Here is a 14241-nt window from a genome sequence, read left to right on the forward strand (position 1 = left end):
AAGACATCACATTACAAGAGGTTCAAGTTAAACTACAGATTGCTCACAATATTGCAAACCCACAGCATCCTCTAAAATAGCTTTACCCATCAACGAAGCTATCCTTGAATCTTCAGATGCTTTGTGGCAAAATCCAGGCTCTGTTCTGCCCACAAGCCTCAGAGTTGACAGAAAATATTTTGTCCCTGCAAAAGACATGGACTTTCTATTTGCTCACCCATGGCCAAATTCACTGTGGATCGCAAGGCTAAGAACCTACAATTTAAATCTACACTCTGTGACGAAGAACACGTCTAGATACCTTTGACAGCAGAGTGTACTCTCGGCCACACTCCAGTTCTGTATATCTAATTATACAGCCCTGCTGGCCAATTATGATTATGCCAATTATGACAAATTACAAGACCTCCCTGAAAACAACCAACCTTACCTTCAATCCATCATTAAGGAGAGCTCATCAATAGCAAAAACAGCTCTTCAGGCCGCTATGGATATCGCTGACACCGCAGCTAGAGCCACAGCCATAGTAATGCACAGGGCCTCATGGCTGCAGTCATCAGGGGTCCCAAGAGAGCTACAAACAAGAGTGGAGGATCTCCCCTTTGACAGAAAACAACTATTTGTGAATAATACAGACAAGATCCTACACTCTATGGACACGACACTACGCACCTTGGGGATGTACACCCCTCCCAATAAGAACATAAGAATGGCCGTACTGGGTCAGACCAAAGGTCCATCTAGCCCAGTAGCCTGTCTGCCGACAGTGGCCAGCTCCAGGTGCCCCAGAGAGGGTGGACCGAAGATAATGATCAAGTGATTTGTCTCCTGCCATCCTTCTCCAGCCTCTGACAAACAGAGGCCAGGGACACCATTTCTATCCCCTGGCTAATAGCCTTTTATGGACCTAACTTCCATGAAATTATCTAGCTTCTCTTTAAACTCTGTTATAGTCCTAGCCTTCACAGCCTCCTTTGGCAAGGAGTTCCACAGGTTGACTATGCGCTGTGTGAAGAAGAACTTTCTTTTATTAGTTTTAAACCTGCTGTCCATTAACTTCATTTGGTGTCCTCTAGTTCTTCTAATATGGGAACTAATAAATAACTTTTCTTTATTCACCCTCTCCACACCACTCATGATTTTATATATCTCTATCATATCCCCCCTTAGTCTCCTCTTTTCTAAACTGAAAAGTCCCAGTCGCTTTAACCTCTTTTCATATGGGACCTGATCCAAACCCCTACCAAAAGCCTACGGACGATAATTACAACTATTACAGGCAACAGCAGAGGCCATATGATAATAGGCCCAAGCAATGTCCTCACAGAAGGAGGACTCAGCAAAAACAGGCCTCCACAAATCAATCCACCTCTATCAAACAGCAAATTTGAAGTTTTGGTCAGGGGTCTGAGCGACCACTCCACAGGGCCAGTGCAGTCCAATGTCACCTTCCATCACTGCCTGAGACCCTTCTACTTACAATGGGCCCAAATTACCACAGACAAATGGGTCCTAGAAATTATCAGATCCGGTTATACTATCCCCTTCCCATCCATTCCCCCTACCCCATTCCTCTTCAGGGATCTCTCTCATGAGCCTCTATTACGGGCAGAGGTGCGAAAGGTACTTACCTTAGGGGCAATAGAACCCATCCCCAAAGAACATCAGGGAAAGGGTTTTTATTCCAACTTTTTCCTCACAGCCAAAAAAACAGGAGGATGGAAACCAATCCTCAGTCTCAGGAAACTCAACAAGTTCATTCACAACACAGAATTCAGAATGGTGACCCTAGCAACCATCATACCTGCACTGAATGAAGGGAACTGGTTCTCAGCCCTCGATCTACAATGTGCATATTTCCATGTAACTATCCATCCGTCCCACAGAAGATTTCTCAGATTTGTCGTGAGCCAAGATCATTATCAATACAAAGTCCTTTCTTTTGGCCTCTCTACGGCCCCTTGAGTATTTTCAAAGATGCTAGCTGTACTCACGGCCTTTCTCAGAAGATTAAATGTCATTATCTTCCCTTATCTTGATGATTGTCTAATCAAAGGCCCTACCTATCACTAAACTACTATCATGACAACTGTTACCAGGGAATGTTTTTCCCGACTTGGCCTGCTTATCAAGATGCAAAAATCTACCATACAACCCACTCAAAAGATAGAATTCATTGGGACATTACTAGACTCGTTTACAGCAAGATCCTACCTTGTCCAGGAATAGTCAGCATTGATTCACGAAGGGCAAGTCGTGCCTGACCAATCTGATTATCTTCTATCATGAGGTAACTGGCTCTGTGGATATGGAAAAGTCAGTGGATGTTATATACCTTGACTTTAGCAAGGCTTTTGATACGGTCTCCCACAATATTCTTGCCAGCAAGTTAAGGGAATGTGGATTGGATAAATGGACGGTAAGATGGATAGAAAGCTGGTTAGACTGTCGGGCTCAACAGGTAGTGATCAACGGCTCGATGTCATGTCGGCGGTTGGTTTTTAGCGGAGTGCCCCAAGGATTTGTTCTAGGACCGGTTTTGTTCAACATCTTTATTAATGACCTGGATGAGGGGATGAATTGCACCCTCAGCAAGTTCGCAGATGACACTAAGCTAGAGGGAGAGGTAGATACTCTGGAGGGCAAGGATAGGGTCCAGAGTGACCTGGACAGATAAGAGGATTGGGCCACAAGAAATCTGATGAGGTTCAATAAGGACAAGTGTAGAGTCCTGCACTTGGGACGGAAGAATCCCAAGCATCGTTACAGGCTGGGGCCCGAATGGCCAAGTAGCAGTTCTGCAGAGAAGAACCTGGGGATTACAGTGGATGTGAAGCTGGATATGAGTCAACAGTGTGCCCTTGTAGCCAGGAAGGCTAATGGCATATTAGGTTGCATTAGGAGGAGCATTGCCAGCAGATCCAGAGAAGTGATTATTCCCCTTTTTTTGGCTCTGGTGAGGCCACATCTGGAGTATTGTGTCCAGTTCTGGGGCCCCCACTATAGAAAGGATGTGGACACATTGGAGAGGGTACAGCGGAGGGTGACTAAAATGATTAGGGGGCTGGAGCGCATGACCTATGAGGAGAGACTGAGGGTATTTTGGTTTGTTTAGTCTGCAGAAGCGAAGAGTGAGGGGGGATTTGATAGCAGCCTTCAACTTCCTGAAGGGAGGTTCCAAAGAGGACGGAGAAAGGCTGTTTGCAGTAGTGACGGATGGCAGAACACGAAGCAATGGTCTCAAGTTATAGTGGGAGAGGTCTAGGTTGGATATTAGGAAAAACTATTTCCCTGGGAAGGTGGTGAAGCACTGGGATGGGTTACCTAGGGAGGTGGTGGAATTTCCATCCTTAGAGGTTTTTAAATCTCAGCTTGACAAAGCCCTGGCTGGTTTGATTTAGTTGGGATTGGTCCTGCCTAGGGCAGGGGGCTGGACTTGATGACCTCCTGAGGTCTCTTCCAGCTCTATGATTCTATGATTCTTCCTCTCATCACAAAGGCTCCCTTCTCTACAGTCCGGACGTGCCTCCAATTATTGGGGCATATGGCTGCCACAGTGTTTGTGATCTTGTTCACAAGGCTGCACATGTGTTGCCTGCAACATTGGCTCACAACCAACTATATAGCAATCCAACACAGCCTCGCGAAGTACATCCTGGGACAGCAGAATTTAAGAGCTGACAAACTGAGCAGACATTTCTCAGATCTGCATGAGTGGGAGATCGATACTAATATCCTCCTCTCAGTCTTCTGCAAGTGGGGCTTCCCAATTATAGACCTCTTTGCAACTCCTCACAACCACAAATGCCATAGATTCTGCTTCCGGGCAGGACTGGGCAAGAGATCACACGGGGATGCCTTTACCATTCGCTGGACAGCTCCCCTCCTTTATGCCTTTCCGCCAATCTTGCTTATCGCCAGAGTGATCAACAAGATCTGATCCGATCGTGCCACAGTAATCTTAATAGCCCTAGCCTGGCCAAGACAGCTCTGGTTCCCTTATCTACACTACCTGTCGATAGATCAACCTGTCCCTCTCCCAGCAGTTCCAAACCCCCTCACACAGCACCACATCAGCACGTCACCTCAATATCAAAACCATGAAACTCACAGTGTGGTTTCTCCATGGTTCCAGGATGAAGAACTCACCTGTTCGGTCAGAGTCAAGCAAGTTCTCTTAAACAATCGGCATCTCTCCATGAGAAGCACCTATCAAAACAAGTGGACACGCTTTCAGCAGTGGTGCACGATGTACAACTTACACATCCCATTACTGTCCCCATCCCTACCTTGCTTCACTACCTCATGGACCTCAATGACACAGGCCTCTCCACCAGCTCCATCCATGTTCATCTGGCGGCGATCATGGCCTTCCATGACCCAGTAGACGGCTTCTCCCTCTTTGCACATCCCATGATGACGCATTTTCTCACAAGCTTGCAGAAAATGAGTCCAAACATGTGCCTCTCCCCCCCCCCCCCCCAGTGCCTTGGCACACTCACCAGACTACCCTTTGAGCCTCTAGCCACCATGCCACCATGTGACATAGTGGGGGTACCTGGCTGGTTTCTATGCTGCTGGCTCTGGGGTAACCCCCACTGGCTGCCGTGGGTACCACGACCCAGCAAAACAGGATGAGTCACTATGCAAACAAGTATGGCCAGACACCCCCCATGGAGAGGAACAAAGGAAGGTGGAATGCTACCCTGGCTGGGGGGCAGGGCTGGAAGAGTGTGAGTTGAGTTGCAGGCTGGGAGCATGGAGGAGACAGCCTAGGGAAAGGGCTGGAGTTTAGGGGCCCAGTCTCCCCCATCTCAAGGGGGCCTGAGGCATCCTAGCCCAGCTCTGTGACCAGATTACATCTGTGCTGTGCTGTACCCTGGAGAGGCAATAAACTTCCTCTATTCCACCGGCTGGTGCAGTCGGTTTGTGCCATTTCGGGGTGCAGGAGACGGGGGACCCCCAACCTGCCGTCACACTGGTGTCAGGAGCGGGATGCACTGCACCCCGTGGATGGAGCTTCCAGCGGCAAGCGACAAGGCGCTCTAGAAGCAAGAGCCCTGGAGCCAGGCGTGCTGGAGACAGAGCGAAGCAGTTCCTGGGAATCGTGGGGCGCTGCAGCACTAGACTGGTGAGTCTGCACCGAGGGGCCCAGCGGGCCGATGGCCTACGACTGACTCTTGAAGGCAGAGCTGGTGGGGCTGTGCAGAGAGAGGGGCTTGCCTGTGCGGAAAGCAACCAAGGCCCAGCTGATTGCCCAGCTGGAAGAGAATGACCAGCCACAGGGCCAGGATCTTGTCCCCAGGGGAAGCAGCCAGACCCCCCCCCTGAGAGTGTGTCAGGCTCACAGAGGGGGAGGAGCGCTGGAACCCACCGGAGAGATGAGACAGCTTCCCCCAGGAGGCCTGCAAGCTGTAGCCCATCTAGGGCAGGGGCCAGCCAAGCAGAGCTGCGACGGCTGGAGATCCAGCTGCGGATGAAGGAATTGGAAGTAGAGGACTGAGAGAGGGACCGCCAGGACCGAGAGAAGGAGCGCCAAGATCGAGAAAGGGACCGCCAGGACCAAGAGAGGCAGCGACAACATGAGCTGGCCATGGCAGAGCGGAGAACCGGCGGGGCACCGGCTGCGCCAAGTGCCGATGGGCCCCTGGGTCCCGGGACTGCCAGACGCTTGGAGAGGCTCGTGGTAGCCCAATTGAAGGACATGGGCGACATAGACGGGTTCCTCAGCTCCTTTGAGAGGGCCTGTGGACTGCAACGGGTTCCCCCAGCTGACTGGCTGCAGGAGCTCATCCCCGCACTGAACCAGGAGGCGGCCGGAGTGCTCAGTCAGCTGGAGGACCTACAGCCAGGGGATTACAGCCGAGTCAAGGAGGCCCTGCTGCACAAGTTCGGGCTGACCCCAGAGATGTACAGGAAAAAGTTCCGGGGGGTACAGAAAGGGCCATGGGAGACCTATGTGGATCTGGCCTCCCGCCTGTCGCAATACGGCCGCAAGTGGGTGTCTGGAGTCGGAGCCCAGACCTCAGAGGAGCTGCTCAAGCTGGTCCTGATGGAGCAGTTCTATGAAGCGTGTCCTCCCAAACTGAGGCTGTGACTCAAGGACCGGAGACCAGAGAACCCCCAGGAGGCCGGGAGGCTGGCGGATGAGTTCACGGAGAGCCGGTCCGGGTGTGAACGGGAGTCCCGGAGAGAAAGGGAATCGCGCAGAGACCGGATCTCGGCTGAGCGACGGAGGGAGTCAACTACGGGGCGAGACCAAGGAACAGGTCGTCTGTGCCCCAGAGAACCAGCCAGGGCCTGGACAGAGACAGCCCAAAGCCTAACTTGCCATCGCTGTGGGCAAAAAGGCCACAAGAGGGCTCAGTGCCCCAGGTCCCAGGACCGGGGACTTTCCAGGGTTAACTGGCTGGGGCGGAAGGAAGGGCAGGCTGCCCCAAAGGCAGGGGTGGCAGGCAAACCTCAGCTCAGAGAGAGGGGAAGGATGCTCAGTGCACCTCCCCTGGGAGGTCTGATTCTCAGGAGGCGGATTTCTCCGTGTACCGGGTGGGGGCAGGACGGCCCCTGCGGAGCGAGTGCCTCATACCCCTGGAGGTGGATGGTAGGAAGGTGACGGGCTTCTGGGACACGGGGGCGGAGGTGACTCTGGCCCGATCCGACATAGTGGCCCCAGAGCGGATACTACCCCACACCCAGCTGACCCTGAAGGGCATAGATGGGTCCCCGTTTAAGGTGCCTGTAGCCCGGGTGCATCTGAAATGGGGGGTGAAGGAAGGCCTCAAGGAAGTGGGGGTGCACCCACACTTGCCCACCGAGGTGCTGATGGGGAATGACCTAGAGGAGTGGCCCCATGAATCCCAGCGGGCTCTAGTCACTACCCGGAGCCAGAGCCAGCGGGGGGCTGACAACGTGGGTCCAGGGAAGGACTCCTGGCAGCGTCCTCAGGGTCCCATCCCAGTGGACACGGGGTCCAGCCAGGCTGGGACTCCGGACCTAGGCAGAGGTGGGGGACAGGTCCCGATCCCTGCCTCAGCAGCTGAATTCCAGGCTGAGGTGCAGGCAGACCCCTCCTTGCAGAGGCTGAGGGACCAGGCTGGCCTCCGTGCAGCTCAGCCCCGGGGGAGAGGTGGCCAGGAGAGATTCCTGCGGGAGCGTGGACCCCTGTTCCGGGAATGGCTTCCCCCCAGGAAGGTGAGGGCATGGGGGGTCCAGCGGCAGTTGGTCGTCCCCCGAAAGTATCGCCTCAAGCTGCTGTATTTGGCCCACGACGTCCCCGTTGGGGGCCACCGGGGGATCCGGAGCACCCGGCTGAGGCTGCTCCAACACTTCTATTGGCCGGGAATCTTTGCAGCCGTGCAGCGGTACTGCCGGTCCTGTGACTCCTGCCAGAGGGGCGGGAAGGCCCAAGACAGTAGGAAAGCGGCTTGGGGGTCCCTACCCCAGATAGAGGACCCTCTGGGCTTGCTGAGAGAGTTATGGGAGGGGAAGACCTCCCTGGATGGAGCATCGGGAGTGGAAGCCGCCCTGGCTGTCCAGAGAAGGCTCGCTGGGCTCATGGCCCCGGCCCGAGAGACCCTGGCCAGAGATCAAGGCCAGCGGAAGGGTGGGTGTGACCCCCGAGGACAGGCCTGTGCCAGTCGCCCTGGAGCGGGGCGGCGAGTGGACAGAGGGAAGCCAGCTCATGTGGGGCCTTGCCACGGCCGGCCCGAGTCAAGGGGAGCACCCATGTCCCCAGGGCGGGTTCCCACGCAGAGGACCCGAACTTCCCTAGGTCACGAGTGGAGTGACCCTGCTCAGTTCGCTCTCGGAGGGGGGAGAACTGTGACGTAGTGGGGGTACCTGGCTGGTTTCTATGCTGCTGGCTCTGGGGTAACCCCCACTGGCTGCCGTGGGTACCACGACCCAGCAAAACAGGATGAGTCACTATGCAAACGAGTATGGCCAGACATCCCCTATGGAGAGGAACAAAGGAAGGTGGAAAGCTACCCTGGCTGGGGGGCAGGGCTGGAAGAGTGTGAGTTGAGTTGTGGGCTGGGAGCATGGAGGAGACAGCCTAGGGAAAGGGGCTGGAGTTTAGGGGCTCAGTCTCCCCCATCTCAAGGGGGCCTGAGGCATCCTAGCCCAGCTCTGTGACCAGATTACATCTGTGCTGTGCTGTACCCTGGAGAGGCAATAAACTTCCTCTATTCCACCGGCTGGTGCAGTCTGTTTGTGCCATTTCGGGGTGCAGGAGACGGGGGACCCCCAACACGCCGTCACGCACCACAATACCTATCTATGAAGGTGGCCTTCATACTGGCAATAACATCAGCAAGAAGGGTAGGAGAAATCGCAGCCCTCATGGCAGAGCTACCCTTCACCACCTTTACCAGAGACGAGGTGATACTCAGGCCCCACCCAAAGTTCCTCCCAAAGCTCACATCCGACTTTCAGGTAAATGAACCCAGGTAAATGTAGCCAGCTTACTTTCCGAAACCTCATGCCTCCTCCAAGGAGGCTAAGTTACACACTGTAGATGCAAGGAGGGCAATTGCTTTCTACCTCGATAGAACGAGAGCAACCAGAAAATCTGACAAACTCTTTGTGGCATGGGCAGGACCTCACAAAGGAACAGTTGTTTTGGCACAGCATCTATCTGAATGGATTGCAGGCTGCATACATACTGCCAACGAACTCCAGAGTAAACAGTCCCACAGACTATCAGGACTCACTCCACGTGTGCGATGGCCACTACGATGGCCTTCCTGAACAATGTGTCATTAGTGGACATCTGTAGGGCAGCCATTTGGTCCTCAAATCATACTTTCACACAGTAGTACACCCTACAGAAGGGGCCAATACCTGCGACACCCCTAGCAGAAGCGGTTCTTCCTTCCTCCACATCATAAACTCCTGTGCACACCTCCATCGGGCGGGTACTGCTACGGAGTCACCTGAGTGGAGCATCCACAGGAATACTACTCGCTGAAGAACTTACCCTGTACAATAACGATGGTTCTTTGAGATGTGTGTCCTTGTGGATGATCCACTACACTCCTGTCCTCCCCTCTGCTTGAAGTCTATAGGGACTTTAGGTAGAAAAGGAACAGACGGAGCTTGCGCCGTGCATGCAATCCACAGAACAGCAGGGGAGCAAGGAGCTGAGTGTGCAGGCGCAGCACGAGCGACAGTGTTCGCAAAAATCTCCGATCCCTGGTGCAGGCACGCACAAGGACACACATCTCGAAGAACCATCGTTACCTCACAGGGTGAGTAACTTCTTCATCACAAGCACATCCACCCCAGTGGCCTGGTGTGGGATATAGTGATAGGCTTTACAACGCCACGTTTGGTCTCTAACATTAGCTGAAGCTGTGTGTGTTTGGCATTGCTGAAGATCAGGCGCCAACATTTTATGGTGTATGTCTGGTGTTCTGATCTGGGTCAAAGGTTCCCAGATAGTCTTGCTTAAAAACACTTCCCCCTCTCCGTGCATGCGAAATCCAGGATTCCCCACTCTGGCCTTGGGTTGCCAAAACTGCTTTGAATGCATTTTATTAGGCCCCTCAGTATTGTTGGAATCAGGCTCCCACAGAGGCTCCGGAAGAGATGTATTCAGGCTGCCAATAAGGCCATTGCCAACTGCAGTGTATTGCATGGATAGTAAGTGTAAAAGCTGGCCAAGTGAATTTGTCATTCTCCTTCCTGTAGGCTTATGGGTAAATTAAAGCGTTTCTGTGGCTGAATACAGGCAGTCCCCGGGTTACATGGATCCAACTTACATTGGATCCCTACTTACAAATGGGGTGAGGCAACCCCGCACTAGCTACTTCCCCCCAGCAGACCAGGGAGACGTGGAGCGGCTTTTCTCAGCAGACACCTCAGCTTGAGAATAAAGGACTGAGGGAAGTGAGGTATGGGAGAATAAAACTGAGCTCTGGAGAAATGTTTGGCTAGAGTTTCCCCTACAATATGTACCAGTTCCGACTTACATACAAATTCAACTTAAGAACAAACCTACAGTCTTGTACGTAACCCGGGGACTGCCTGTACAGAATTTGGTTGGAGAGATGAAGTACCCGCCCTTGGGCACCTCACCATTCAGGAAGCTGTCCACTGAGCTAGGTGTCTGACCGTGGTGAACCTCAGCACAGAGCACTTCACTGGGTTACTAGCCCTGGCTAGCGGTTTCCTGTTGGTCTTACAGGTCCTGGTGGCATGCTTGGAAGATGCAGAAGAACAGTCAGTGTTCAAGAGACTGCTCAGCAAAGTGAGGGATGAGCAGAGTCTGGCTGCTGAGACGGTTGTGTCTGTGCTGAAGCTCTTCCCAAACACACACCCCATGATAAAAGCAGCACTAGTTGAGAGAGAGCAGGACAGTGGAGAGACCCTGCAGAACACAGGTAAGAGGACTGGCACATGAGGCTAGAGTGGGCATGAGAGCTTTAGAGAGCTGGAGAAGCTCTTCACCAGCGCCTGCTAAATCCATCTGTAGTTCTCCCAGCAGGCTGCTTTTTAAGCATGGGGGTTTCATAGTTCTCGGCCATGTGTCATATAGCCACAAACACTAACAGATCTTTTTGGGATGGGATTTTGCATTTCCGTTCTTTCTGCTTGCCTGCAGTGGAGCAATTCCATAAATGTTCTTTGCCCTTCACTAACTGCAGAATTACATCAGTGGCTAGATGGCCAGCCTGGGCCAGTTCTCTGACTCTGCCGCAGGATTGAAAACATCTTTCTTATTTGAGTTTGACACAAAGCAGTGGCCTTGCAAACCCGCCGTTAACCTCCAGCTTGCTTTGTGGTTTTGTGCTCTGTTAGATAAATGAGACTTTTTTCTTTCATAAAGTTTAAAGAGAATAGTAAAGTGTGTTTCTCTGCTGCTTATGCTCAGGATAAGCTTTGCTGTTTGCTTAGATCTCTCACAGTGACTCACTCTCTCACTTCAGTGGAAAATACGTTGCTGTCACTTTCTTCAACCCTGACTTGTTTTTTCTCTTGCATTTTCAAATCTTTCTTCCCCAGGGAGCTCCAAAGAGGGAAAGACCCTGTCTGCTCTATTACTGGGATATAGGGAAGAGCTGATACAGAGCGTAACACAGCTGAAACCCATCATAGAGTTCCTAGAATCAGGAGAGGAGAGATTCTTGACTGGCTTGGAGAAGCAGGTAACAAATCTGAAATAAAGAAAGCTCTGTGTGTGTGAGGTGTGTGTGTCTGGACAGCACTTTCTTATGTGACTAACAGACTGACCTGGCCTTGCCCGGATTCTTGAGGGCAGGGGGCTGGTGATGTTGGGGTGCAGGAGTCAGGGAAGGGCATTGGGGATGTGTGAGATGGAGTGCAGGTGGCTGGGGGCAGGGGACACTGTGAGAGTGAGGTTTGGGGGCTGACGAGGGGCTCAGGGCAAGGGGACCCATATGCCAGGGGCATTTTCTCTCCTCCCCATATCCCTATCCACTAGGGGCATTTTCTCCCCCCCCCCCCAACCTCCTCCCCTGGCCTCCAGGGGCGTTTTCACTCCCTCCCAGCCTCCACCCCCCAGCTGTCAGGGCGCTTTCTCTCCTCCAAGCCCCTCCTCTTGACCACCAGAGGCCTTTTTTTCTTCCCCTGGCCGCCAGGAGCCTCCTCTCACCCGGAACTATAGCCAAGGGCCGGGAGGAGGGAAAGGGATTTGGGGCAGACTTTACCCCGTGTGTTCTCAGGCAAGATGGCAGAGGCCCAGCACTGCTGGCCACTCCCTTGGTGGTATGGCTGCCCCGGTGGACACTGCAGGAGAGCTGTCCCCTGTGCTCGCTGCTCCCAGTGGTCTCTTCTAATGGGTTAACTCCTAATGGGTGATGCTTACTGGTTCTCATTAACCAGTGGGGCCTGGAGAAGCTCCCTGCCTGCCGCAGGGAGGGGGCTGCTCCAGCCCTTCGGGGCCCACCATGGACGGGGTTGTTCCAGCTGGCTGGAGCAGCCCCTGTCTGTGGCGAGGGGGCCACTCCAGGCTGACTGTGGTAGGTGGGGGGGGGGGGCGCTCTCCCTTTAACCTGTTAAACAATTAAACATTATGTTGAATAGATTAACCAGTTAAATGGGATTTGCCATCCCTAATGGAAAACAGTCCTTTCCCGGGACTTCCGGTTGTTCTGGCACAACCAAACCACGGTCTTGCTTTAAGTTAGGAGACGCGGAAGCTGCATAGTGAATTTGGTGGCCCTAGCTCTTGCCATTAGGAGGAGAGCTTTAACAAATGGACTCGCAGGCAGACACACACGTAGACAGATGCACCTTAAAATATAGAGAGCGAGATTTGCCAGGTCACAGTTGCTTCCCTGCCCTGGTAACTACCAGGTTCTGGCAAGGAAGAGAAATAGCTAATAATTCAGGTCCTCCCGTTAACTTTCCAGTTGGAGCATGTGAACATGAGAGCTCATTTGCAAAGGTTCAGCCCTGGGATAGGGAGGCAGTGGGTGTTCTTTATAAGTTTTGTGGAAATCCACTGTAGTGAACTTGGAGAGTGTACTGCCATAGGGTTGTGAAGGTGTGATGGATAGGAGGAGTGGTGGCCTTTTCCAACTCAAAGCATCTCTGCTTTTCCGTCTCCTCTGCTTCTGAGTGCCTCGTCTCCACATCCGCTTCCAAATGCTTCGTCCGTAGGAAGCACTCTATGTTGCTCTTAGAGGTCGGCCTGCCTTAAGGACTCTGTCCCACTCTGAGAGATGGGTGGTATTGGAGGGGCATGGCCACCACCCTCAGCTCCTGCCCCCACAAAGTTATTCCCCCCCCCCCCCGGCCTCACAGGGACATTCTCCTGTCCTTCCTCCCTCGTTGTATGAATCTTCCCTGGAGGAGGACGTCTCACCCTGATCTGAGGCTGTTCTCACCTCAGTGTGTCGCTTAGGAAGGTTGGTTGCTCCAGGTCTACTCTGCCTGACCGCAAGTACATGCACTGGGCTACTTCCCTGCCCTACTCTAGCCTACCTATCCAGTTGCCCCGAAAGCTAGAAGAAAAAAACCAAACACAACTGTTTGGTTTGGACTCTCTGGCTGTGCAGGTTTAACCTTCTGTGTGCCTTTCTCCCTCAGGCAGCAAAAGAAAAAAACCCAGAACTTCCAACAGTAAAAGAGGAAAAAAAGTGCCCTTTTAAAATCCTGAGGTCTGTGTTCCTGGTCCAGAATGATCCCACCAGCACTGCCACCATGTCAAGGCTGTTCCCCACTCTGGTACTCTGAATGCAGAAGATGGGGGCCCGCAAGCGACCTTACAAATACCTTGCCTCTATAGGCTTCTGCTTAAAAAAAACCTCCCTAAGGTTACAGATTCCCTGACCCTGGGAGATAGGCTGCCACCACCAAGGGAAACAACCCCTTTCTTCGTGAACCCCTGGAAGAAAGCACACGGAACTTCTTTCACCTCAAGAGAGCTTGAAATACAAGAAAACAGACTGCAGTCTCTGATAGTTCACCTCTCAGTCTTAGGCATGCTTACACAGCCCTCCTATTGCCCTCCAGGATATGAGAAAAATCATTGCCTTAAAAAAAGGTGATTTTTATTAACAAAACAAAAAGATATACCTGATAAAGCATGCTTGGTTGCTGTATGTTTTAGAGCAGTTGAGAAAATAACAATTTAAAAAACACAGCACAATTCCATTCCTGGGATACACTTAAAGTACAGTGTGTGGGGGGAGGGGGCACATGGACTTAGCACAGACAAGTGTAACCAAAGACATTCCATTCCCCATCTATTCACATACCCGTGATTCTAGATCCAGTCCATTTCCATGCCCAGTATTCTTTGCAGGCATGGTAGTTCTTCTTGGTTCAATTCATCTTGTTCCCTCAGCTCCTGGCTTAAAACTCACGAAAGAAAAGCAGCAGACAGGTATCACTTTCAATTCAAATCTCAGACTTTCTTCTTATTGGGTCTCCTGGCTTCCTGCCACCCCTTTGATTCCCGAATGCTGGGATGTTCAGAAAAGGCCAGCATTCCTCCTATCCATCACAGAAAGTCTGGAAATTAAAACATCAGTGTTGATTAGTGGACAAGTCTTTCTGTATGTGTTTGTCTCTGCTGTCAAGTTATCTTTCAGTTAACGCTCCAAAGTTTTTGGTTTACTAAACTGAGCAAGCCATTGCTGATAAAGTGTAGCATATCCCCTTATGTGCAGGACATCCTCGTCTCAGTTTTTGGTAATCATCAGCCACATTTACAAAATGCAGTGCTTAGTGTTTCCTGGTGGATTAGCAGCACTTGCCTGTAACTGACTGCAT

The 14241-nt window shown here is 52.2% G+C and overlaps 1 protein-coding gene across 5 annotated transcripts in view; it reads left to right on the top strand.

Moving 5' to 3' along the window:
- ZBTB40 (zinc finger and BTB domain containing 40) overlaps positions 1-14241 on the top strand; it is an 85168-nt gene that overhangs the window by 24614 nt on the left and 46313 nt on the right. For all 5 annotated transcript variants that reach the window (XM_089773167.1, XM_089773169.1, XM_075906661.2 and 2 more), the window contains exons 4-5: positions 10187-10382; positions 11005-11147. In XM_089773167.1, the coding sequence (XP_089629293.1) occupies positions 10187-10382; positions 11005-11147 (339 nt within the window). The remainder of the gene's footprint in view (positions 1-10186; positions 10383-11004; positions 11148-14241) is intronic.

The sequence above is a fragment of the Pelodiscus sinensis genome, chromosome 24 (genome assembly GCF_052426305.1).
Source record: "Pelodiscus sinensis isolate ZL-2025 chromosome 24, ASM5242630v1, whole genome shotgun sequence".
In the NCBI taxonomy this organism is placed as follows: domain Eukaryota; kingdom Metazoa; phylum Chordata; order Testudines; family Trionychidae; genus Pelodiscus; species Pelodiscus sinensis.